This window comes from Mirounga leonina, unplaced genomic scaffold (genome assembly GCF_011800145.1).
Source record: "Mirounga leonina isolate KUSES-001 unplaced genomic scaffold, KU_Mleo_1.0 Mir_101595, whole genome shotgun sequence".
Lineage (NCBI taxonomy): Eukaryota > Metazoa > Chordata > Mammalia > Carnivora > Phocidae > Mirounga > Mirounga leonina.
Genome location: NW_023270158.1, coordinates 692,298 through 720,035, shown reverse-complemented (window position 1 = coordinate 720,035; position 27,738 = coordinate 692,298). Strand labels below are relative to the sequence as shown.

General features: G+C 37.9%; 1 protein-coding gene across 2 annotated transcripts in view; it reads right to left on the bottom strand.

The window, feature by feature from the left end:
• Window positions 1-27,738, bottom strand: part of GLRA2 (glycine receptor alpha 2) — a 176,611-nt gene that overhangs the window by 98,805 nt on the left and 50,068 nt on the right. For both annotated transcript variants that reach the window (XM_034999666.1, XM_034999675.1), the window contains exons 4-7: window positions 25,482-25,705; window positions 9,161-9,243; window positions 6,069-6,206; window positions 4,161-4,375 (exon numbers count right to left, since the gene is read on the bottom strand). In XM_034999666.1, coding sequence (XP_034855557.1) covers window positions 4,161-4,375; window positions 6,069-6,206; window positions 9,161-9,243; window positions 25,482-25,705 — 660 coding nt within the window. The remainder of the gene's footprint in view (window positions 1-4,160; window positions 4,376-6,068; window positions 6,207-9,160; window positions 9,244-25,481; window positions 25,706-27,738) is intronic.

Below are 27,738 nucleotides of genomic sequence, written 5' to 3'. Positions count from 1 at the left end.
TCAAGAAAGCCAGTATTTGGAGGCCTGCCATTAGAGAAGGCAAGAGTTCAAATACAATAGTGTCAGTCTTGTACAACTTTCTTCCATCCACTCTTTCACCCTCAGCCCTCAATAGTAGAGAAGCAAGCAACAGGAGTGGGGAAGAGAATTGGAAAAGCAAGGGTAAGAGCTGTGAAAAGCAAGGGTAAAAACAGACAACATGTCCACCTTGCCAGACATCTTCAAGCCAAAGGTTAGGTCTGGGCTGGGGGCAAGGGAGGGAAAGAGCATTGAATTGGTTGTGAGACTGAAGTTTTATTTCAAGCTAGCTGATTTTTTAAAAATCTGATAATGGACTGTGCTAAAGGGGCACCTGGTTGGCTCAGTCGTTAAGCGTCTGCCTTTGGCTCAGGTCATAATCCCAGGGTCCTGGGATCGAGTTGCGCATCAGGCTCTCTGCTCCACGGGAAGCCTGCTTCTCCCTCTCCCACTCCCCCTGCTTGTGTTCCCTCTCTTGCCGTGTGTCTCTCTCTGTCAAATAAATTAAAAAAAAAATGGACTGTGCTAAAGTATTTATCACCAATACTTTAGCTGTCTATTAAATTGTAAAGCACATGTTTGTTCATTCTCGGTCTAATGGCATGGCATGTAGTAACTGAGAACCTATGGAATATTTCTGAAGTGTCCTCCAGGGACAGGGAAAATAGAACCAACTGAGGATGTTTAATGGCAGTGATTAGAGAAAAACAGAGCCATTGCTTATTCAGATGCTCTAGAGCTTAACCCATTCAATAAATTGTCTACCTATGAAAAACATATACGTGGGTGTATACACACACACATGCATATAACAAACTTTGGCTCATCTCATTGGCATCATGATTATAACCAAATAATGGGCCATCCGAAGAACATGGTATCTTCTACACATAAGGCCATTTATGAATCTTCTAATATTACTTCTAATATTACTAATATTATGGACAGGGAAAAATAACAATAAAAATAACGAGAATGAATTGAGTGCCTACCATGTACAAAAACTGGGCTAAATGATTTATATAAGTAATACATCATCTCATCCTAGTTCAATTTTTAAAAGGAGTAGATAAGGTTAGTCTCATTTTAGACTTGGAGAGGTTAAGTGAAAAGAAGGCTTTAAGATTTAGATCTGGGAGGCCTGCCTGTATTTCAAAATACATATTTGTGGATATATTCTTAACTTCCCAAAGTCTACTTGAGAACTTCTGAAAAGGGAGACATAGTCCTTTAGAGAAATTCCATTCCTCTGTGGTATATGTCATATTATTATGAGATTCTTCCATATATTAGAATTCTAATATTTTCTGTAAAACATTTACGCATAGAGTGTGTGTTAAGTGTATCTTCTACATGGTTTCACAAGGGGAAACATGGTTGTTCATTAACTTCTTTATCCATTCAATGAGGACTTATTGATCATCTAGTGTAAGTCACACACTGTACTAGGTGCTGAAGTTAACATGATGAACAAGACAAAATTTTTGCCTGAATGGAAGATATTGGGCATTTTTCTACAGATTGTCCCTCATTTCCTCTAATCATCCTCAATTTCTTCTTTTTTCCATTGTAAAATAAGATTTAGAAAATATATACACATGTCTTCTAGAACACAGTGAGACACGAGCACTCGTATACAAATATATTTATAATGATCACACTTAGAAAAGCAAATAATAAAATCCTAAATATCCAGGATAGTAAGATAAATGATTGTTAATATGCCAGATAGGCTATTATGTCACTGCAAAGTATGTTCATGATAGATTTTTAATGCTATGGAAATGGCAGATAGTACATAACTGTCTTTTTAGACAGTTTTGATCCAATTGTCTGTGTGTACATGTGTGTGGGTTTGCCTACACAAATGTGCGTTGAAGAAAGGTTGGAAGAAAATATACCAAAGTCTTAACAACAGTTACTTACTGGATAGTTAATGTTAATGATATTTTCTGTATCTTCTATTTTTTCTCTAACAAGCATGTCTTATTTTGAAAGTACAAGGTGCATGCCTAGTCTGTAAAGGGCGTTGCTATAGGCTCTGGAACAACTGTACAATCAGCATAGTAGGGCATCTGCTTGGGGACTACAGTGTTTATAAATTAAAATGAGTACGTGTGTGTGTGTGTGTGTGTGTGTGTAAGTGTATGGTCAATTCTTTATTTTCCATAACTCACTTTTTATCCCATTTTCCTTTCTCACTGTAATCCATGTGAGTCACATCTCCCCACAGTCAGTTGAGAGCCAACCATGTTTAATAATAGCCCAAGAAAAACATACGTAGGAAGATAAACCTACTGATGGCTAAAGGATAACCACTATGAGTTCAGAGCCAAGTATAAAATGACTTTTGAATATACTATCTTTTAGTTTATCTGAGTTCCTGATTGCCTCTACAGACAAAGATCACCGATCAGTGACCATTGATTTAGCAATAGTTTTGACCTTTGATGTAGAATCATAATAGCTAATAAGAATGAATAACAAATTTATAAAAACAAAAGCTTCCATTTTGAAATTAAATGACTACTTTTTTCATAGCAATGGGAGTTTGGAGGCTATAAATGTCTTCTTTTTTGATTATCTTCTTACAACTTGTAACCAATACTTTAGCTATCTATTAAATTGTAAACTACATGTTTTGTGCATCCTGAGGTTTAATGACATAGCATGCAGTGATGGCTAGAACTAATAACTAACAAGTCATAAGCAAATGAACCTGTTTGGGTTGGGGCACACTGTGGATTAGAATTTTTATTAGGTAAAATTGATTTATTATGTAGCTGAAAAGAAAGCTGTTAGTATTTCTGATATCTGTATTTCAATAGAAATACAACACAAGTATTTTATACTATTTGTTATTCTAGAAAATTAAGAAGTATCAGAGATGGATCTATCCCTTTCTCTATTAGCATACAAATCTAATATTTATCTTTGGAGGCATAGAAGTTGGAAAGTTTGTATGACAATTTTCCCAGCATTCAGTCCATCTCCAGTATAGCCACAGACCTCCTCCATATGTCATCTTATCTTCCAACACAGAAGTTAATGTGGAACATGATCTAACATAGCTTATGTCAAATGTAGCACAACTGAACATAAGCTCAAGCCAGCAAAGATAGGGGATTATACCTCAATTATTTGCTGGAACTAGGTTTTGGAGAGACTGCTCAACCAGTATGAGACAGTATACAGTGAATACTAAATTGAACTCACACTCCTGGAAAATTGAAGCCAGTGGCTCAATGTACTCAGTGAAAAGGAAACACACGCAGGCACACTTCTGGAGTGCTGGGACATTTCACAAACAGGACATTTATTATTGTTTGCTTAAGCAATATTTACAAATATAGAGGACCTGCCCTTACATAAAAATAAATTATACAGCCATTATGGATTATTATTTGAGGTGCTACAAAATGTCTATGTGTACCTGTTATCCATCTCATGCTTCTCTGTCCACCTGCCATGGTTGTCAGAATTTTCACCATCTTGGAAGACTCCACTGTTCTTTCTCTAGGTAACTATGTCACTTGAAAATAATTGTGTGTCAACCATTAAGGTAAATTAAGGAATGACAAAGATTTGTGTATCTACTTTGCTGCACTCTAATATTTATATTTATTTCTCATATATACTCACTGACATGGCTTTTCTGTGTAAATTTCCAGGAGCTTAATTCAAACTTATTATTGTAAATGACTTCACTGAGCACATGAATCACAATAGGCTCACCAATAAATAGTTGATAGTACAGCATAAGTTGCATCAATCTTACTCTAATTCTTGCAAGCTTCATGGCTCATGAACAACATGAGGTCAGAAGCACTCAAGGGCTTCTTAGACATAATTCCTGAGCCATGTTTCTGCCTTCACTCATTCCTCTTCTCTCTCAACCCTGATTCTCCTCTCCCCTAATTGATCTGATCAGGAAGGTCCCCCATGTCCTCAGAGCTCTAATTCTCTCAAACTCAGCTCTTCATTCTCTTATTGCATTGCACCTCCAACAGTACCACAGGATGGCAAACATTTCTGTCTTCACAGAATTTTCCAGCCCAGAAGACCTTTGACAACCCCTCCCCCCCCAGCCGCCCCCCCCCTCCGCCTCCTGTCACTTGTTGTCAAGTGAGGAGACTTCTTACCTTTGGCAGAGATGCCCTGGAACCTGAACTCTGGGTGGTCATTGTTAAGACAGTGGTGATGCCCAGTGCAACCCTAGCAGGGGCTGCATCCATGTTTATCCAAAAGGAGACCCAGGACAAAATGACTATCAACAGACTGGGGATGTACATCTGGATCAGATAGTATCCCATCTGGCGTTCCAGGTGAAACTTAACCTCGATGCAGGTAAACTTTCCTGAAAGCAGGAAATAATGATTTAAGATCCAATTTGAATTTATCTTTCCCATTCTAGCCTCCCACTGTTCAGTTTTTAAGAGTATTACAGGTGGATTTGGAAGATTGCACAAAATGCTAACCCTACATAACCAATTCAACTCTTTTTCAACTCAACCAGTAATGGAATTAACATTTGTGAGAATGAGTGATCTTAAGAGTCACTGGACTAAGGGTGCCTGGGTGGCTCAGTTGGTTAAGCATCTGACTCTTGATCTCAGCTCAGGTCTTGATCTCAGGGTTGTGAATTCAAGCCCTGCATGAGCCTACTTAATAAAAAAAAAAAAAAAAAAGAGTCACTGGACTGAATGATTTTTCTAAATCTGTGCTTGTAGCTTGATTATTTAGACAGAACTTCAGAATTTGCAAGACAGTCAGAAACTGACAAGTAGAAATAGTGACATTTTGTGAGGTTATAATATGTAATATATAACATACAATACATAAGCTGCAGTATGTATGTATAGCATATAATATATAATGCATAATATGTAACAGTTGAAAATAGTAAAGTTCACATGGGGCCCTCAAATTAATTGGATAATTGTGTATCTATCTTTGTGCCATCCATAATAAGAGAAAAATGTACATTTGTATATGACATGCATATAATCTAGTCATTGTAACAATTTCCTAGCTTTCTGGGTAATTGCTTGAGGACATTTAGAATATTCCTAAAATCTGTTTACAGTGTTACAATACTTATAAAAGGAGTGTATACAAAGATATTAAAACTTTTAACATACTGTTAAGAGACAAATGTTCCTGTCCCTTGCCACTTTTCTTTCCCCTTAATTGGTTTGGAGACAGAACCCCGGAAGGTAATTTGGCTTAGTCCACACAAATTATGAGAGATAGGGTTGGATTCCTCTTGGTCAGGAAAAACACTTTGGAACCAGGTTTTGGTCACTTCATAAGAAGCACTATTGACTATTGGAATAAGTGTTCATGAATGTTCTATTTAGCAAGGGATCTGGAGAAGTCACTGAATGAATTATCCTGTCTAGCTTGCCTCTCCATGATCAGCTTGTGTGGTATCAAAGACTGGGACATTTGTAGGAAAAGCCATCAACTTTACTGGGCAGGCATGATCTTCTAGGTAACAACATAGGCTCACTTGTTACTACCTCCTCATATTCTCCCCCGACCTGTGTGTCTATCAGCACTACGACAGTGCGTGGCTTTAGAACCAGGTGAATTCCCACCAGCTGGTTTTCATCCAAATTCTTATCCCCATCAAGGACTGGAGAGCACAGCAACTGTATTTCTGGGTTTACAAAGTCCTATGTGGTTATTCCTCTCTTCCACTAAGTCAGAGAGTACAAACTGATCTGAGGATCCAGTGGCAAGAGTGGATGCCAGGAACGGGCCAGAATTTATACATTTCCTGCACTATATACAAGGTCTTGTACACATTTCCTCAAACTCATTTGACAGCACGTGGTCAGCAAGGGAACAGCAAAAGAATCCCAAATCTTTTTCCTTCTCTCTCCATTTTGGAGAAATTATCTATTGTGCTCACTGACTTATTCCAGAGGGTGCAGACATCTTATCTGTAAAGGGGGTTTTGAGCCAAGGTCTATGCCTTGTAGCATCTTATCTGCACACACTGCAGATAGAGCCCACTTGGGTTTAGCAGCTGAAAGTAAACTTACCAGTGTTATAGTGCTTTGTGCAGTAGCCAAGTTCCTTCTCTTCTTTCAAAATAAACTGAGGCAGGGTCAGTCCTTCAGCAACTTGAACTGGACCATCGCTTAACCACTCAAATATCAGGTCATTCATCGTGTACCCAACTGGAGTAAACAAATCATAGTGAAAAATTTAATGCATCTTTCCAGGAAAGCTTGAAAGTCTAGCCATGTAAAGAACAAACAAGGAAACCATCTAAAGCAGACACATGCCCAATCAATTCAAGATCATTTTTAGTAAAGGAGCTACAATCATCGTGACAACTACATGTCATTGGAGCCAAAGAAATTGAAGAGCACAAGCTATTTCTGAATGATTTTTTCTGTGTAATGGGAGAATGGAATCTATAAAGTCCATTTTCTTCTGCCCTCTTAATTTACTAAATCTTTCTGAAGAACAAACAAATAAATGAACATAAAAATCCTTTGAAGGTTGTCTTTATTTTAGAAAGAGCTGTGTCTGTGACAATCCAGTAAGACAATCCAATTCATGGCACTAGTCTTAGTATTTCAAATGAAAAGCATTCTTCTATTTTTATTAAATGAGAATGAATTCATCACAGTCCTGCCTAAAACACTTCCATTGTAAACCTGGCCCCTCTTCTAGGGTATATTAGCTTTGTTTTCAGAAAGCTTATGTTAGGATCATAGGGAAAGGGAGGGAAAACTGAATGGGAAGAGATCAGAGAGGGAGACAAACCATGAGAGACTCTTGACTCTGGGAAACAAACTGAGGGTTGTGGAAAGATAGGTGGGTGTGGGGATGGGGTAACTGGGTGATGGGCATTAAGGAGGGCATGTGATGTGATGAGCACTGGGTGTTATACACAACTAATGAATCATTGAACTCTATATCAAAAAGCAATGATGTATTATATGTTGGCTACTTATATTTAAATTAAAAAAAAAAGAAAGCTTATGTTAAGGCTCTTATGGTCAATCCTCTGTTATTTTACCAAGTGGGGGAGACGTAAACAAGCAACCTAAAAGGAAGTTGTGGAATAATGCAAATCAGGAATATTCATTTGTGCTAGTATCTTGCTAACTGGGCCCACTCATCACAATGATTAATATGAAGTAAAACAGATTCTCCATCATATAAGGTCATATTGTTCTATGAATCCTGAGCCATCCAAAGTAAGACTGTTATCAGTTTAGTAAACCAGAGTTAGCTCTTAGTTTCCAAGCTCCTGCTAACTAGGTCATTATCTGTTAAGTGCTTCTGGATCTTTTTGTACCCCAGAAATGAAGGCTGCTATTCTTTTAGGCATCTTTTCTCTCCCTTCCCTCTTTGTGATATTTGAACTCTAAAATGAGAGTGAGGAGGACAAGGGATATTATGTTAGGTCTTGGTGGGCCAATAACTTCAGCATATTTATTGAGTTTATAGATTCTTTTTTACTACAAGATAGTGACTCGCCACAGCTACCCAGAAATCAATGACAAAGTTAATTGGAATCTACTTTCCTCTTTCTTTGAGCCACCTTTTCTATTCAAAGCCAAAAAATAAAACATGGAAAGCTGGGAATTAAAAAGAGGAGACTATATAAGTATTGATGTTCCACAAAGAGAATGGCTAACTAACCCTGTCTCTTGCACTGAACGCTATATGAGTACTTGTTGGGTTTCTCCAACCAATGCGAGAAGCTCATATCCCCATATCCATGTGATCCCATATCCTTATCTGGTCAGCTTCTTACTGGCCACCACAGTAATAGTTGTTGTCAGCCATCCTGAAGCCCCAGACTGGGGCAGACAGATGAGGGAAAGATGGGGAAGGAGGAAGTAAGTAATACCAGGGTAAAAGAGGAAGGAATAATTCTAAGTTAGTGGTAAACACTTTGCGGCTGCTTTGGTTTCGTTACTTCTAGGGCCTGCAAGGACCAAGCATATTTACTAATTGAAGTTTTTTAAGTCTTGGGGGAGCCTCAGATGACAGCTATGCTTGCTGTTTTACAGAGAAAATAAGTATTGGGTTGAGGCAGGAGAGAATTTGGAGCAGGAGAGGAGACACAAAGAAGGAACCATTATATAAGAAAATGTTTTTCTCAACTTTCTTCTCAAAAGAAGAGGCAATAGGGAAACAAATAAATACATAAAGCCTATTGTAAATCAGAAATTCTCATTTTGTCCCTGACAACTTCTTAAAACAAAGACATTTCATTATTTTGTTTATTTCTGTAGGGAATTTCAAGGGAAATCTACAGTGATTTTAAGTGATCAGAAGGAAACCCTGTCACTGCCTCTTTTTTAATAATAGTTGATGTGTCTTTTTATCTTTATTATTTTTCTAAACCAAGAAGTTAAAAGTATTTGCTTGCCCTTGCTTCATTAAATCTCCTAACATCCCTGTAGGTCAGTATTGCTTATTATTCTCTGTACTTTACAAACAGAGAAAGTGACAGAACAAGCCAAAAAAAATGTTCATGTCTCTTGCCTAAAAATCCCATTACCTTGGAGGCATCAGCAACGTATGGTACATGTCAAAGATGTCAGTGAAATCAGGGCTAGGGCATAAAGGGGATAAAGTAGATTACATTTCTCTATTTCCTTCCCCGTGCCTTTGTGGATCCACTGCCCATTTAAGGGAATTGCCTTTTTTTCCATATCATCTCTGGCCTCCCTGTTCTTGCATCCTCCTCTGGCTAAGGTCCCTATATCTTGTCCTCAAATCAGTTATCCCTTCCTGACAAAATTCCTTTGGGGTGATGGTCTATATGAGCATAAGATAGAAAGAAATATAATTTTCTGATGAGAAAGTGATTCATTTTAGAGACTGAATGACTAATAATCTTAATTTTCCCAGGAGACATTTTCATTTCAAATAAAAGTTACTAAATCGGGTTTGTTTTTTGAGGAAGAGCAAGTTACTTGGCATTTTACTTGAAAGATTGTCTGTGTATGAGACATGCACACTTGCTTATCCTTCCATTAGGGCCTTGGGATTTGGTAATAGGTAGAGAATGAGTCTTATGGGTCCTTTCTTCTTAATGACACACTAAAAGAACCAGGTCATCGGTTAAAACAAGCAGGCAGTCATTTCAACAGTGGGGACTTACAACTCTCCAGCTGCATTGTACAAGTCTGGACATCCATTGGAAAATTCTTCAAGTCCATGGGACAGGATAAGGTCAAGGTGAGTCTTAGCAAAGAAAAAAAATTAAAAACAAATTTTAGATCTACAAGGTCTGAATCTTGAGAAACAAATCAACATTTGGCATTAAGCAAAGTGACACTGATTGAAATAATGAAATCTAAGATCCACACAAGGCAATGCTTTCTATTTTTCAAGTGAACAAGTAGTCATTTGTAAATGTTAGGAACGTTATAGAATTTCGTTATAACCCCTTACTCTCTATTTCCCATCTTCCAGCCTCTAACTCCCACCTCAGTGATCTCAAGTTTATTTTAGAATCAACAAGAGTGCTGAGAAATAGTATCATATGACAACAATGGGCTCTTACACTGATGTCCAAAAGACGTAAAGTTTATACTATTTTAGAGTTATACTTTGAGACAGGTGGACTTTGCTTCAAGGACAGTAAATGATGTGATAAGCATAATTGGTTGTGACAGGCATTGTTCTCCTTCCATCAAATGGGCAAATATTTAACTCTTCATTTGCTAATCCACATGGATAGGTTCACAATATATTGTAGCACTTATTCTAGAATTTTGACAAATCTGGAGCAAGTAATGCTTGAGTTAAAAGAACATTTAAGGACGGTAGCTTATAAATAGTCTTCACCTCTCTGCACCAAAGGAAGGCTACTCCGCTCCTCCTTCCCTGTTTCCTTAACTTTTCAGAGCTCCAGGCAGCTCTGACCATGCCTTGTATCAGGATATTGACTGAGCTGCTATCTCTTTCGCCATTTCCTTGTTTATTCCTCCAGGAGATGATGCACACCTCTTCCTCTTCAATTTTTCTAGACCTCAGATATGTAAGGAAGGAAATTGAGCACCACCAGATCTAGGTTCCTTTCCCAGTATTGCCTCAAACACTCTCTGTCCCCTAAGCAAGACCTTAAACTCAATAAACATTCATCTCCTTTTCAAAAGATGGGATAGGATAAAATGATGCTTATTCCCATTTAGTTCTAACATTAGCATCCCTGTTATTCTAAGTTCGCTGCTCCCGATTTTGTTCATTTTCTCTCAGACATCTTTTATACGCGTAGAACCCTCTGATGCTTGCACGGGTACTTAAACTCCCTTCTCCTTTCTTGGCTTCATTTTATACATTCCATGCAAGCCAAGACAAAACAAAAAGTAGTAGCACACTTATGTTAAAGAAAAAAAATGTTTGGGATTTGAAGTCAGATCAGGTGAAGAATCTATGCTGACAGTCTTCAAATTTTTGTTCAAATACAAGAACGATTGGGAAAAGCAAGATACAGAACAGTGCATTATAATCTCAATTACGTAAAAATAAGTTTTCAGTCTTGGAAATAAACACAACACTATGTTAAAAGTAAGTATTTCTGTTTGGTTGGGTGATTCATATTTTGTTTTTACTCTTTATTCAGCATTATCTGTGTTGACAAGTATAATTTATTTGAAGATGTCCATCTTCACGTAATTAAACATGCCTGTCTTCAAACAATAGCTGAAAGGTAAAATTATAAAATTCTGTCTTATTCAGTAATCCTTTGCTTTATTTTATTATAATTAAAATTGTGCCATAAACATACAGTATTTCACCTTCATTGCTAAACAAATTACCTAGCTTCTGTGGGCTGTTCTGAGAACATGAATACCATGTTTCTAAAGGAAAAAAAAAATAGCTCTGAGTTCTAAACAACTGACGTAAAAATAGCATTTTAGACAGGATATATAATTTTTGTCAATCATAGAGTTCATTTAGAGATAGATATAAATGGAGATATAGATATTTAGATTTTTTTCCTATCATGAAGACTTTATTTTTTGGAAAACACAATATTGTTGAGATCAATGGCATGAACTCTTTAAGGGCAGAGTAAAAGAATCAAAATGAAAATTTCTAGTAATCAAAACTTTTTAAAACCTGGCACTTTATTAAGGGGGAAAAGACCTCAGCAGGATCTATGAATAGGGGTTTTGTTATTAACACAATGAGAATCCATTTATTCTCTATTTTTTAAAATAGAAATATTTTCATAAAATAAAAAATATGTTCATCTGACAAAAACAATCAGGGGGCATGTGCATAATTTAAGTGAATCAAAACCAGAAACTGGAAATTTCATCGTGATTTTGAAAAGTTTACTTTTGAGAAGTTAGAAAATAATAATAGTGGAAATGAATACAGCTTTGAAAAACATGCAACCATTCATTTGCTATTGGAAAAAAACCAGTTTTAATATTCTTAATCATAGGCTTGCTGAATATGATTCTTTTGTGAAGTGAAACTTTCACATTTATTTAGGGAGAAGAGGTCTCACACACAATTATTTCTGCCTTTGTGGAAGATCTCACAATCCTACAGGGACCCAGAATTCTTAGGGTCAAAACTATGAACAGAATGGAAAATCCCACTGAGAGAAATTCCCAACAAGCATAAAACTCTCTAATTCTGGGGTGCCTGGGTGGCTCAGTTGGTTAAGCGACTGCCTTCGGCTCAGGTCATGATCCTGGAGTCCCGGGATCAAGTCCCGCATCGGGCTCCCTGCTCAGCAGGGAGTCTGCTTCTCCCTCTCCCACTCCCCCCTCTTGTGCTCTTTCTCTCTCTCACTCTCTCAAATAAATAAATAAAATCTTAAAAAAAAAAAAAAAACCTCTCTAATTCTGTCTCAGCTGAGAACTCAGCCGGTATTTTCCTTCTTCCTCATTTGTTTTTCTAATTTCCTTTCTTGATAGGTTTTGTATTGGAACCCGATGGGCACCAATACAAGGAGAAAAGTTAACGGTTCGTAGTTCACTACATCATGTCATTAGCTGAGCAAATGGGGAAAGATTGTAAAGACCTAATCAATCCCTTCATGGGTCACAGAGCCCATAATTTATGTCTTGTTCACCACACACCTGCAGGCCTAAAATTCAGACTTGCCCTCTACTTATTTTTCCCTTTTTCATTGGAGTATACATTAAACACAGTAAAAACATACAAATCTTAAGTTAGAGAGCATGATGATATTTTACATCTTTATCCACCTATCTAAAAAGCACCCACATCCAGATTTAGAATATATCCATCACCCCAGAACTTCCCTTGTGCTCTCTTCCCTGGAAAGAACCTTCAAAAGGAAGTACCACAGCACTACTTTTATTTTTAAGCTATTTTTTATTTTAAAAATGTGACTTCTGGGGGGGATTAGCTTGATATTATTTTGGTTATCTCTACTGAGGTGTAGAAATTGCACCAAATAAGACTGACACGACATTATACTAAAACGTGAACAATTTTTCTCTCCAAAATAGATGTTCCCCATCTATTTTGATGGGTCTTACAGAATTAAGTATTTGAATTGAAACTCAGACTTTCCGCTGGCAGGTACTGCCTACAGCATATCAGATATGCTCTTCTTCCCCATGATCTAAAATATTAAGGCCATTGCACCTGAAGGCACTGAGCTGAGGCCACCCATCTTCCATTCGTTTTTTGTTAAATAACTCATTTCCTGAAGCATTATTACTACATTCCCCCACTGTCACTGCAGTTGACATGCATGCATTCAGGGTACCCCTGCTCCTGTTTGCACAAGGTAAAGAATAAAGTTCCCTTACAGGGGCCCTGTTACTGAGAGAAAGAAGGCTGAGTACCCATTTCTATTTTAAAGGCAAAAAAAATAAAATAAAATGAAGCACAGGAAGTCAGTCTCCCCAAATCTCACATGCCTTCCTTATTCCTCTCCTGTTCAGTTTACCTTGCCCATAAAACCGGCTCTTGGGTTTATACCTTACTCAAAGTTTAAACGACTGATAGAAGCAGACATTGTAAACTGTTTCAGTTACCCTTACATGTATCTCTCCCCTATTACAATGCAAAATCCACAAAGCCTGGGACTCTCTTTTTTACCATCTAAAACAGTGCCTGGCAAAGAGTAGATATTCAGTAAATATTTGTGGAACAAATGAATGAATCAGCATCCTAAAGCTCTATGGGAGGATTTCAGGCTTTTGTTCTGTGGAAATGAGAAAGGACTGTGGATTTAGAAGAGAGGAACCTGTTCACCAGAGCCCAGAGGGTGTTGCCAAATTACAAGACAGGCAAGGGAAGCCAACAAAGCTTGCTTGCCCCTTCTGTAAGTTGCTAGCTGGCTCTTACTAGAAGTGAGGCAAATCAAGCTGAAGGAAAGTCAGGAAGCTCAGTCCACCTGTCCTTGAGCCTTGGACAGATAGTTGGGTCCATGGCCAGGACTGTTCTCACATAGCTAGAGAGATGCAAATTAATCATTTAACTTTCCATTGTTATGGTGGGCAGAAAGCTCCCTGACTCTTTTTTTTTTTTTTAAGATTTTATTTATTTATTTGAGAGAGAGAATGAGAGAGAGAGCATGAGAGGGGGGAGGGTCAGAGGGAGAAGCAGACTCCCTGCTGAGCAGGGAGCTCGGTGCGGGACTCGATCCGGGGACTCCAGGATCATGACCTGAGTTGAAGGCAGTCACTTAACCAACTGAGCCACCCAGGCACCCAAGCTCCCTGACTCTTGAAGCAACTACGGTTCATAAGGAACTCAGTGTTAGAATTGGGAGTTCATTCCCAGTGAAAGAGGAGGGGGGATAAAGCCATTTGAAGAAAAAATGAATTTTCAGGTAGAAATACAAATTTTAATGAGTGATCTGTTTGCCTGAAGCAAAGATTGCTAGTGTACTATTTTGGGAGAGTTGATTCTAATGATTACAGTAGTCTGTCTTGCTTGGAGAGGAAGGACAAAGGGATATTTTTGTGTTTTTCAGGAGAAGCAAGAGAGTCTCTGGTATATTACTATTGTTCCTCTCTTAGGGCCAACGTTTAGCACACTCTATGTAGCACACTGCAAAACCCCATAGAGGGGACAGGACCTATGGTGAGTTTTTTTTAGCATTAAAATACTTATTAAGGAAAAATAAAAATTTAAGTGATGACAATGATAGTATTAATAATCATAATTCTCTGAGCACCTGCTGTAGGTCAAGCACTCTTATTATTTTACAGTCATGGGATACCATCACATAAGGCAGTGTTCTCTTTGTTTTTGAGATAAGCAAATTGAAGCTCAGAGGTTAAGCCATTTTCCCAAGGCTACAAAACCATTAAGTGACCAAAGTTAGATTTGAACCCAACTTTAATTGATGTCAGATCCATTTATTTATTTTCCACTCTACTACATTTTCTCCTTAGAAAAAAAAAATCTTAGTAGTTTATCATCCTCTTTTGTCGGCAAAGTCAACAGAGTAGTTTGTAGACACCTTAGTTGCCTTGTACCTGCTCAGGGATACCCCTTTCATTTTTCTTCAGGAATCCAGACTTCTCATGATCTATTCTTTTAAAAATTCCTCTAGCCTCTCCTGGTAGCTTCACAGAGTAGAAGTATCATTGACTGGGGATTCAGGGACCTAGGTGGTAGACCCAGCTTACCCATAAAGAGCTATTTGACCTTGAATAAATCTCGGGCCTCATTCTCCACCCACAACCCTATCCTGTTCATAATTTTTATGATTCTAAACTGTCAGTGAAGGTGACCAGCTTAAAGGATTTCTTCTTATAGGTGAATTTGCATTCTCGAATATAATGAAAATTTTAAATGCAAGTAATAATGCTTCTTAAAATAGGAACTTTCTGGCTATCTGGGTATATAGGTGACATATTTATTGCCCCCATTGGGCTTTGTCATCCAGCATCCTAGAACACAATCCCCTCTTTCCCCAAGAACATAAGGACAGCCTTATGATACAATGTAGGTTTGTTGAATCTCTCCTCTCAGTTGTACTTTGAAATTTCTGAACCATGTGACATTCTAATGCCAGGGAGATTTGACAGGATGCATCCAGTATCAAACAAGAGTATCGTCTGAAGCCACCTAGACCTTAAGTGAAAGTAGCCTGGGGGCAAGTTAGAAGTCAAGTTAAAAGTACATCATTAATACAACCCACAGATGGGGAGAGGGGAGAGAAGAGTTAGGGAGTCAGTGGATTAAAAGACACTGCCAGGCTGGTTGTCTGATCAAGATACCCTTTATCATAGCAAGGGTATTTGAATGCAGGTTCTCAGGCCCTCTTGATAAGCAGCCCAGGTAATACTGATGCTGGTGTCCTAGAGCACATTTTGAGAAGCACAACTTCAGCATGTCTCAATGGATGACTTTAATTACTGTCAACATGATATAGTAAAAGAAAATTTTAAAAGGGAAATAGGAAGATTGAGAAAGACATCTGCAATTTTTCAGTGATGTTAGCACTCTCTTTGGGAGATATACTTTCTACTTGAAACCAAGGCAGGACAATTAGGCCCAAGTAGGGTCACCAGAGAGAAATCAGGACACCAGAGAGAAATCATTCTTTCAATATTGTCTAGGGCTGAACATAAACCCCACCCTGGATCTAAGCTGTATGGTTAGACTTTATACTCTTAATTAATTTCAAAGAAATATAAGACTTGTTTTTCACTGTTGACCTTGGGTTTTGGAAGAGATGCATCACATCACTGTTGGTTCATTGGCTGTTCTACTCCTCTCCCTTGACTAAAATGCCAGTGGCTGACTAGGAAGGTCCATGTTTACCAAACATTATAAAGGCATCACAGAAAATACCCATATGCATTGAGCAATACTAGCTGGGAAGGACAAAAATACAATATCTGTTCCCATCTGTGCCTGGTCCTTTCAGAAAAATGTGCACACATATGGTTGGCCCATGTTAATTAAGTCCAAATATGGATTGGATTCAACTTGGAGAGCAACTGATAAATCTGTGGCTAAAACTTTTCCAAATGCTTTGATATTTCCTGAACAAAAATGTTTTGAAGGTGTTGAATAGGAGAGGGCTAAATTGGACACCCCCAGAAAGAAGAGCCCAAAGTACCAAAGACTCAACTAATACTGTTCACATTCCAGTTACATTTTATATTTCAAAGTCATTTCATATCTAGTATTTATTTATAGACCCAGATATTCATCAAGATAAAATGTTATTAAGTCTACACATTAGAATAATGAGAACTGACTTGTCCATGGTCACTGTATGTCTAAGAGCACCATATAGCAATTTTCTTAGCCATTCTGTATCTGAAAGTGTTGTATAATAATTTTCTTAACATTTTGTTTGGGGTTATTTTACTTCTGGCAAAAGAGAAAGGGAACAAATGCTTGTGAACTGCAAATAGGGTTTTAAGATAAAAAGATGCAACTATCACTTCTGTTATGAGCTAAATGCCTCCCAAAGGGAGGAAACCCAAGGCAAGGAAGATATCTATCTGCCTGAAACTAGGTATGGAAAGTGAGTAGAGCCTGAGTAACAGGTACTGAATAAGGAAATGTTCATGTATATGGGTTAGGGGGAATAGGGAGAGCGGTCTCCCCCCTTCCCTCCCTTTTATCCTACAGCCACCTCGGGGTTATTATGACATTCATTGAACATTTGGTATGAATCTGGAACTGAGAAAAACTGCAGATCAATGAAAGGTTAAATGACCTCACAGTCACTTACTAAGATTGGATTTGAATCCAAGTCTTCCTAAATCTCAGAACTGATCTCAGAACTGACATCTTCCCCACCCCATAGCATTCTGTCTGTAATCCCCACCTCATTTATTGCTTCCTATCCTTCATCTAACTGCTCAAATTTAGCAAAATATCCCTACTAAAATGAAACATCAAATAAAGCATTTGTTTTATTGTCCTTTGAAAGGAATGATCAATCAGATATGAGATGGCCTTGCTCTGAGTGTGTGTCATGTGTAGAACTTTACATAATTATATATGTCCTTAATTGTCTTTCAATGGCTGTCCAGTGATAAATGTTGTATTCTCTTCAGTACAGATGTTGGTTTGTAATTTTAAATGCCACAAGCAAGGATAGACTTGTTGGAGAGACTGCTGAGCTTTGAGGATGTAAATTTTTTTTTTCCCATTTTAAAATGGATTGCCTTTCTTTTGGATTATGTGCTATGAGAATGTGCTAAAGTAATTCATGTGTCTCATAAGAGCCATGGTGATATTATATGTATTTATTTGGGGATTAATGCCATCCAGGGAGGCTTTCAAAGGCAGCACTACGGACCAGGCAGAGGCCCATGTCAACATGAGTTGAACAGGCTCACTAGGACCTCCGAATTTCCTTTGGCTTCCTGCCACAAGAAAATTCAGGTAATGATTAATAGCAGACTAGCCCTTCGACTCTGCTGGCTCAAATATACCATGTAATTTCTGTTAGCCTACATATCTAGTTAATAATTGTGCCAGCCAACCATCTTTGTAAAATTGTCTAAAAGCATATAAGCCCATAATTCATGAATACATTCTAAAATAATATCTCATGGATACTCCTGCTGAGTGAATCAGAGGGTATAAATGGTCTAATTTGTGATTGGGAAATTTCTCAGTAGGGAGTTTAGTATTGAGTATTTGTCATTGTGAAAACTGTATGTTGAACACAAGGCTGCCTCTTAAACTATAGGTAGTCCAATATTCCCTGCCCCACTCGAAAATCAGGTTTCTCTTTTCAAGAATTGGATATTTAACTTGTGAGAGAAAGGTTCAAAGATCCAAAAATAATTTGAGATCAGCACCTTAAACTTCAGAATCCTTGCTTGCTTACTCCCAAGCCCTAAGGGACACAAAGGACTCACTCTTATTTCCTCATCCAGAGGGAATTTTGCGGTTTGGGAAGGAGATCATTTTGAGTTATAGATGTAAGATAGAGCTACAAGGAGCCTCAGATTTTATCTAATCTTTCCTAGTTCAATCTCATATTATGGATGAGGAAACTAAGACTCAGAATGACTGATTGGGTTAGAGAGGCAGTTCTATGAGCCTGGAGGATACAATAAATGATGCAAGCAAGTGTGGAGTTCCTGATGCCCTGAGCTACCTTTTCAGTATTCTGTTCTTTGCCCCATCACCTTCAGAGCAAATTCTGATGAATGTTAAATGCATTGGAAAGTTACCTCCAAAAGGAGGAAAATCTACTGGTTGCTATTGCTAGTCCAATCAGGTAAACAGTCAAGGACAAGTGCTCATGCCAGCTGCCATGAGTTTCATTGCACAATTCCCTCTTTTCCTCCAAACAAGGGTAAAATCCTAATGCTGCTGTGTTTGAATAAGTATTATGCCCATGAGTATGTGTGAATTTCTGAACCCAGTTAGAAGCCTGACAGAGCTTTCCAGAACTTTAAGAGAGTCTGTCATATACAGAACACACTTTCTAAACTCTAATACTTGTACCCTCAGTGGCGCCTTTTTTGAGGACCACTGCTTCCCACCCTCCCAACCTTGCTTGACTCTAGGAAGAATGGAATCGTTGTGGTTTCCATGGCATTTCCCAGCACTTCTCTGAAGACTCACTGCTTAATTCTGATGTGGGGGCTTATGTTACAGTCATTAATTACTGCATTAAGTCAAGTCACAAAACTAATGAGGATTTGGACACAGAATTGGAAAATGAGAATGTAATTTTGCCTGGATTATAGGATATAAAGATAAACATGGTTCAAATAGGCACAGAGACAAGAAATCACAGCTTTTATAGCTGCCTTCTAACAGAAAATATGGGCTTATATGTCTCATCAAAATTGAGAGTAAGATAATCAAAGTATCACCACTGGTAACATTTAGGCAGGTCTAAGTTCACTGTGCATTTTATTTTCAGCTCTGACATCTAAATAGAGAATTTTCTTTTTTTCTATGCCATAAAAATCATTCTGTAACTAAAGTTAGAATCTTTTGAAGTTCTTGCATCAAGCTCCGGATGAGTCAAGGATAGGAGGTTATGTGAGAAAAGTTGGCCTTGTATGTGTGTGGGTAGAGTCAGTTATTAGACAGGATTATTTGGGGAACACTGTTGGATGTCTGTCTAGAAATCTATACTCCACCTACTCTCAGTGGTGCCTTAATCTATCATCAGAGGGAGAGGCATGTCAATCCCTGAGAGTTCTCTATTACAACTCAAGTACTACTGGGAAGGTGGAACACTGAATCATCCACACCTAGAATCATGAATTGAATCAAAAGAGATTAACAAGAAAATCACTTCCAATGCCATAAAAGAATAAGTTTCAGGTCAGATAATGTTTGATGATGAGGGGGAACAGATATCTTGGTGATAAGGGGTACTGTTGTGGAGGAGCAATCCCATAATTATTTATGGTTTGGAGGACTCTGTGTATTTGGAGGGTAGCATAAAACCCCTAGGTACTTGGTCAGTCAAATAATAAGACACTTAAGGCAAACAATATTTCCTTACCAACTTTGCCTCAGGTATACCCATTCTGGAGGCATGCACTAAATCTTAAAGCAGAATTGTTAGCAGTTGGAGGATCATAGCTTCCTTAAGGAATTTTCCCCTAAACAAACAAACAAAAGAGCTGAATACCCCAGTACAGGAAATGTGCATACACTTTAGGGAGATTCAAGGACCTCCTGGAGTTTTCACCTAACCCTCAGGTTAAGAACCCCCTACTCTATAAGGTCACACTCAGGGAATGGGTCTGTCCTATCCTTAATGTCTGAAATTTGTAGGAATATATCTTGATCAGCTTACTTTTTGTCTTAGAGCCCAGAACAGAAAGCACAATCATTAAATTACAAGAAAATACCAACGGCCTTAGAGTATATGGCAATACCACTTTTGACCTGTATCTGTATAACATATATTGTATTCTATTAATGGTCTTAACCAAATCATCTCTTTTTCAAAGCTGAAGAAATAGAAGTTCAGAGAGTAACAAATTTCCCTAGGCCATTCATCAAGTTTTGAGGCCAGAGACTCAAGGCCAAGGGTGTTTACTCTAAAATCCTTGTCTACTATAGTATCAGAAATAACCAGGATAGCATTCAGCATCATACGTTTCAAAGTAGGAACCCCAAAGGGTACAGCAAAGTGAAAACTGGGAGATGAAGAACATCTTGGTGCTGAAGTGAAACACACTGTAAAATTAAATTAGCAACATAGTGTTGATGACCAAGCATATGTCTACTAAATCTAGTGGGACAAAATGTATGAAAGTAAAAACAGTGAGGTAATTCCCTCCATTCTTCCAAAAATGGTAGCCATTTGTTTATCATGTTAACAAATGTAGGAAAAAGCTACTGATTTAAGTTGTAGCAACTGTGATTTAAGTTATATAAGGAAGAATTTCTGCATGGTGCTAGAGTAAATTATTATAGGATCCAAAGAAAGAATATAAAGTCTCCTCTGAGGGTCTTTAAAACTAAAATGAGTTCTCAACAGGTTGCCTGAAGGGAGGAAATTTGACTTAATGACTTTCATCCCTGGGATAGTAAAATTTTTCAGAAAGTAGATATGCTATGTTAGTGACATATGCTATGTAAAACTATCAAATCGATCTTGACATTGTTGCACCTTGAACTGAAAGTCAACTGTTGCACCTTGAATTTAAACAGTCTTTTCAGACATTTGCAAAATTTGAAGATACTTTATGTTCTCATCTTAAATCTTATCTTCTTCCTCCAATAGTTCTTTGAAAAATGAGTTCCAAAAAGGCTGGTTCCAAAATGACATGCCTTTGGAATTGTATTTGTTTGTGTCTTTGGACTTGAGTTGGAGCAAATGAAGAATTAATGTGGGGTAGGAGACGATAGCATTGAAATAGAAGTCAAGAGTTTGATTCTTGACCTACCTTTCCTATCTATGGGCTCCATTATTTTACCTCACCTAACTTGATGAAAGAAGTCCCTTCCTCATTGGTAAAACAAGGGTGTTGGATTAGATACTTTGCAACATAATACCTTCAAATTTAAAAAAAAAAATAATCCTATGCTTCTATAAAAGTCAGAATGCTGGCATAAAATTCTCAGAAGCAATGGAAAGTAAAGAAAGAAAACAAATTATTAGCAAAGACATTGTGGACGAGTGAGACAAAAATACCTTCTCCAAAAATACCTTCTCCTTTTTTCTTTCATATTACACACCATATGCCACGGTGCCCTGACTTTTACTTCAATCCATTATATTCAATTCAACAAATATTGTTTGAGCAATAATATGTACAATACTCAAGCCTCACCTCACTATTCCACTATGGATTCAGGCCTTTTTAAGTAACATGAGTTTAGAATTTGACTGTCTCTGAAGGGCATATACAAAGCAAGATGTGTGTCCTTGTTTATATTTTGGTCAGGGATGATCAATACTTAATGGAGTGGTTCAACAAAAAACTTAAAAAGAAAACAAAGAGTAAGATCAAATGTATTAGAGAAGAGAATATCAAAGAAGAAATCAGAAGAGAAGTGGACAAAAATAGATTTGACACTTTTTCATCAGCAAAGACTTGTGTCCTGCCACACTGGATAGAAATTTTCCAACAATGAGCTAACACCTTTGGCTCCTATTTAAAAGATTTGTTTGAATTTTACTAAAGTACCCCAGGTGTTTGGATCTGCAGGACACTTGTGGAGTTCTGGTCTACTGTCCCCTCTTTTTTAAACTGCTGCCTTTTAAGAAACTTCTTGGAAAGTGTGATCTTGCTTGTCATGAAATCAATGGACTGCATAGTTCTCTTTGTATTCTGTTCGGCCATCAAAGCCTTAGGCTTTGGTTTCCATGTGGAGTTAATTTTACTTCTGCTCCTACAAAGCTAAGGAAGCATGGAATTGTTTGTGGATGAAATGCTATCTTCTATTTGTTTTAGGTTTCAGAAAATGCATATATAAAATGTCACAAAGAACATAATTTTTTTAATGTGGACCAATGTTTAAGTAGTTATTTAAATATGTAAGGTAGAGACAATTCATGAATTTATCTTTGGTACTTCTGTTGTATCCCTTCCTTGTATCTTTCTTAACCCTCTTCATCCTGATTTCTCGTCTCAGGCATCCAACTTGCTCATTCTCACTATTCTTCATAGGCCTCAAATGTACTGTCAAAATGAAAATTTCATATCAGCTCCTTACATCTTAGTATGAATTTAAGTCAATGGATTCCCTCTTCTAGGGGTATTTGCACTGTAAACCTGAGAGTAGAGGGAAAATCCTCCCTAATGCAACATCAGCAGGAATCTTTCCAGCACCTTTAAAACATCAGAAACTGTCACCTGCTTGGCTTTAAACTTGAATCAGACCTGCAGCTGGGCATTTATTAGCACTAATTACTCCTTGCCTTCTAGTTAAATTGAGTTCAGTGACTCAAGTAAACAGATATGTAGGTGCCAGCCCCCAAATTCTAACAATATTTGAGTCACATATTCATTTGCAAAGTTAGAGCCACTTTTCTTTTCCTTGTTTGTCATTCATTCCTATTACTTAATTTATCTTATCTCTGCCTGCCTTGTTAGACTGGAGCCCTTCCAGGGCAGGACTGTATCTTACTCAGTTCTGGATCTCCAGGCCCAGCACAGTGTCTGGCTCATTGAAAATCCTTCCAGGCAAATAATTAGATTCCTGTAGCTCAAATCTGCCAAGAGCTGTGTTTCTCTAAAATGACATGCCCAGTTCTCCTACACCAAGGATCTTTCCTCTGATTCCATAGAACACCCACAATGAAGGAAAAATCTAAACCAGCCTGCGACAGGACAAACTCTACCCAATCCAAAACAATTGTCAGGGTGTTTCAGAGCTTATAATATGCTACACTGGGAATGAGAGATAGAAGAATTGCCTCTGGATCTGGGTCTGGGGAACATTATATTCTTCATGGTTCTAGAATGGAAAGGCCTTCATAGAACAGAAGGGAAAAAACTTGGTTTTATTTCAGCAGTGCACGATGCCAGGTATTTACTAGAGCAAATGCTACCCAAGGCCCAGGGGGTTAGCTGGAGCTGCTGATACCCTGTGCTGCTTTTTATAACTCTCCTCCCTAGCACCACGCTCTACATATGTCCCATTTCATCAGGTCACATCAACTTAGGTTGTGCCCAATACTGCATCTTACACCAAACACTTCACCATGTGAAATATTCTGTGTTTCCATAAAATGTTTATTTTATTTATTTATTTATTTTATTATGTTATGTTAATCACCATACATTACATCATTAGTTTTAGATGTAGGGTTCCATGATTCATTGTTTGTGCATAACACCCAGTGCTCCATGCAGAACGTGCCCTCTTTAATACCCATCACCAGGCTAACCCATTCCCCCATCCCCCTCCCCTCTAGAACCCTCAGTTTGTTTCTCAGAGTCTATAGTCTCTCATGGTTCGTCTCCCCCTCTGATTCCCCCCCCTTCATTTTTCCCTTCCTGCTATCTTCTTCCTTTTTTTTTTTTAACATATAATGTATTATTTGTTTCAGAGGTACAGATCTGTGATTCAACAGTCTTATACAATTCACAGCGCTCACCATAGCACATACCCTCCCCAGTGTCTATCACCCAGCCACCCCATCCCTCCCACCCCCCACCACTCCAGCAACCCTCAGTTTGTTTCCTGAGATTAAGAATTCCTCATATCTTAAATGTTTATAAAAATAAAAATAAAGTTCCTTAAAAATCAAGTGGAGGAAGTTTCCTTGTTTTTGTGTAAGCAATGACTTTGCCAATTTTTATTAATGAACAGCCTCTTTCATTCCACAAGACATTCGGTCTGTCAGCCATCAGCAAACTGTGAAATTACTAGGTTAAGAATGGAATACACGGTACAGACCTAAATTGTATAGAGAGTTGTGAAATGAGGTTTTGATGGTGGTGACTCTACAGACTTTTGAAAATTATTTGCAAGGATACAAGCTGTCCATTTTCTTTTGTAATAAGATTGGAGGGGAAGGGGAACTTCTACAAAGAATCTTTAAAATGTCAGTATTTGTTTAATGTATTAAATATCTCTCATAGGGCGCCTGGGTGGCTCAGTTGGTTAAGCGACTGCCTTCGGCTCAGGTCATGATCCTGGAGTCCCCGGATCGAGTCCCGCATCGGGCTCCCTGCTCAGCAGGGAGTCTGCTTCTCCCTCTGCCCTCTTCCCTCTCGTGCTCTCTGTCTCTCATTCTCTCTCTCTCAAATAAATAAATAAAATCTTTAAAAAAATAAAATAAAATAAAATAAATATCTCTCATATACAGTACATCATCCTGGATCTTTGGGAGGAGTTACAGAAGGTGCAAAATCCAAATGTCTTGGCTTTAAAGAGCTTACTATTTAGAAAGAACATTAACTTTAAAATACAGACAGCTGTCATCTCATTTATTGAGCACATATGTTGTGTCGGGTACTGTGGCAAGTATTTTTATATACGCTGTATCAGAGATTGGCAAATTATGGCCAAAGAGCCAAATTTAATTCACTCTCTGTTTTTATAAATAACATTTTACTGAAGCACAGAACACTCAGTTGTTTGAGTATTGTCTATGGCTGCTTTTGTGCTACAATGGTAGAGTTGAGTAGTTGTGACAGAGTTGAGACAGTCTGGCCTACACAGCTGAAGTACCTACTGTCTGGACCTTTACAGAAAATATTTGCTGATCTCTATATCATTCATTCTCACAAGAATACTTAGAGATAAATATAGTGTTTCCCATTTTACAATTAGGTAACTGAGGGTTATAGGTGATGTAACTTAGTGGCAAAGTTTGGATTTGATTCTAGATTGTGTGATTCCAAAGATCCATGTTCTTATGCTAACTTCATACAGAAATAGCCAAAATATGAGGTAGGAAGAAATAAGAGCCTTATAGAGTCACAGAGGAACTAGAGTTCAGTAAAGAAAGATATGATTTTGAGGTCGGGGTGATAAAGATTCTGGAGAAGATCACATTTGAATGTAAAAGCAAAAATGGATCTCAAGATTTGTCACTCCCAAGCTCAAGCCCAGGAAAAGTTAAGAGATCATGGTTACATGTTTTGTTAGAAGCAGATCTGAGATTAGAACCAGTTTTTCACTCACCCAGCCCAAAGTATATTGTCAGTGACCATGCTGAGCCATTCAATGTTTTTGTTTGTGTGGTTACATGTTATAGAATGGCAAAATTATTTGAAATGGAGAATTTTACATTATGCTCAATGATTAATTGAACTAAAGGCCTGTACTTCTTTTATTGAAGCAATCAAAAATACATGTATGTAGGTATTTACATGATATCCACCCCCCATCTTACCAAATACATATATATATTTTTTCCAAATATATTTTTTTTGTGGAGAATCACACTTCTGAGACCGTGGGAACCTCTGGCATTCTCACCAATTTTAAGATTCAAATGACAATCCAGAGACCACAAAAGTCAAATATTTATATACATCTTACCCTCAGAATCAGGCAGCAGCAGGCCAGGAGAAAAATGGAGAAGGAAACAGGTACAGCCAACAGAAGCTTACCTGATACTGTACAGTACTTTGCCATTTTTTGAAATTCGAAGCAATTTGTTGTCGGTGGTGACATCATGGAAGTTGGCACCCTTCTCATTGGCAAAGAATAAATCTGGTTTCCAAATGGAGTCCAGCATGGATGGGTCCAAGTCCAGGGAATCATCAGGGTACTCGCTATATGCCAGCCGTGAATCATTCCACTGTTGTCTCAGAAAAATGTTCACTCGGTAGTCCTATAGAAACCCCATGCATAAGAGTTACTTATCATGCAGTCTGGCGTAAGAGGTCCATCTACATTTCCCATCACTCTTCTCCCTGATTTAGCACAGTATTGGTGTCTGTATGAACCAGGCTCTGTATATCTTGGTCAAAATAAACCACTCTGTTCTATTAGGAGTGGGAACAGAGGGGAGAAAGAAAGAAGGCTCAACCAAACCAGAACACTAATGGAACACACTGAGCTGGTTGAATTTTTTTTATGCTTAAATTTAAATCATTCGTCCTGGGAGGAAATAATACTAACTCAAGCTGATTTCTCCATAGAAAAAGGTAACCATGAGTACAGAAGTCAGACTGTGATGGTAGATTTTCAAAACTGATACATTTTCCAAATCAGAAATAACATGATCTCTATTCTCATACTGCTCAGATGCTCTGGGCAGAAGGAAACCCATTCTGTAATTTTGGTAGTGGAAATCTTATTATAAAATCTGACATGATGGGGCAGTATTTTTTAAATTCATTTACATAAGTATTAAGATGCTTCATGTTGACAAGATAATTCCCTCACACTACTTACTTTTCAAATTCTTAAATATTTTATCATTTCTCTGAATAGGTTGTATTTGTAGTAGTTGACTTGATACTTCATCAATACAGAGCTCTTTTTCATGTTTTCCTAATCTGAGCACCTTCTGACAAAGGTGTTCCTCCCTATGGGAGACTCAGGTACATCCTGTCATTCCCACTTGATCTGGGAATTTACTTCTTTGCCAGTAAATCAGCCTGGGGCAGTGACTTCTCTTCTGGGAATTTCTACTCAAAGGTCTTTAGGTTCATGGAAACTGTTGCTTTCCTTGGTAGAGTGGACCCCAAAAGAGGCTTTAACAGTATTCCCTAGTCAAGTGGGACTATAGTTCAGAACTAATAGTTGTTCACTCCTGATACTTATGGTCATTTAGAGTGATACATACTCATACCTTGTTACTCTCTTTCCTTTTCCTTTTTCACCATTTGCTCCATCCCCACATCTTTGTTACCTGGAGTTTTGGTCATTGTTTATTTTACTCTAATGGTGACCAACTTATCCTGGTTTACCTGAGAACCTCCCACTTTTAGCCCCCAAAGTCACACATTCAGGGGACCCACTCACTTCTAGACAAAACCAGGATGGTTGGTTATTCTACTAGGTAGAGTGGAGACACCTCAGGGTGGTCAGTTTTGGTTCATTCCCTCAGGACCAAAAGAAAAAAAAAATAAGTTATAAAGATTAGGGTATATGGAAAAGAGCTTCAATCCAGTTCCTTCTACCTATTACTAAACTATCCAAGTTCCTAGGACATTTTTTCCAAATACAGCCATCCTGATTTATCAGGCTGATAGAGTATTTTGGAGATGGCAGTTCTTGGAAATAGTGCCCAATGTAGGCTTAAAGAATGCTAATAATCAAATAGTTACTAACTTCTGAAAATCAGTCATCAAAACCCAGCTCATTTGGAAAGGTTGATATTAAAAGAAATAACCTTAAGGTTCTCTGTTGTACAGCATTAAGAATTTTCTGACTTGGAAAATTTATCAGCGGACTTTTATTTGGGATTTTACCAGGCATGAATGGCAAATTTTCAAACCTAAGAGGGCACTGTTGTGGGCCCAGTCAGGCTTCCATCCCATCCTGTTTGCTCACTGACTCCTCCAGTGAGTGAATCAAGGGAATAGCAGAACCTCAAAGTTGTTCCCATCATATAGTTTTGGAATTGTTCAAAGGGACCAGAGGATTTTAAGTGGAAAGAGATTACCAGCTCGGTGTTTCATTGGCAACAGGAGTTACTGGAAGCTTTGGAATTGTGTGTGAATAAAGAGTGAGGATGTGTGATATGTAGAAAATCAAAAAAAGGGGCTATTGAAAATACAATAATCCAATTTACATATAAGTATGAACTAGATACATGAACTGTGAGCTTTCCTTAAGGTTTTCTGAGGGAAAAAATGCAGCTTCTCCAGTGTTTGACATCCACCCCTGTTATATCCCTTTGAGTAAAAGCCAGTT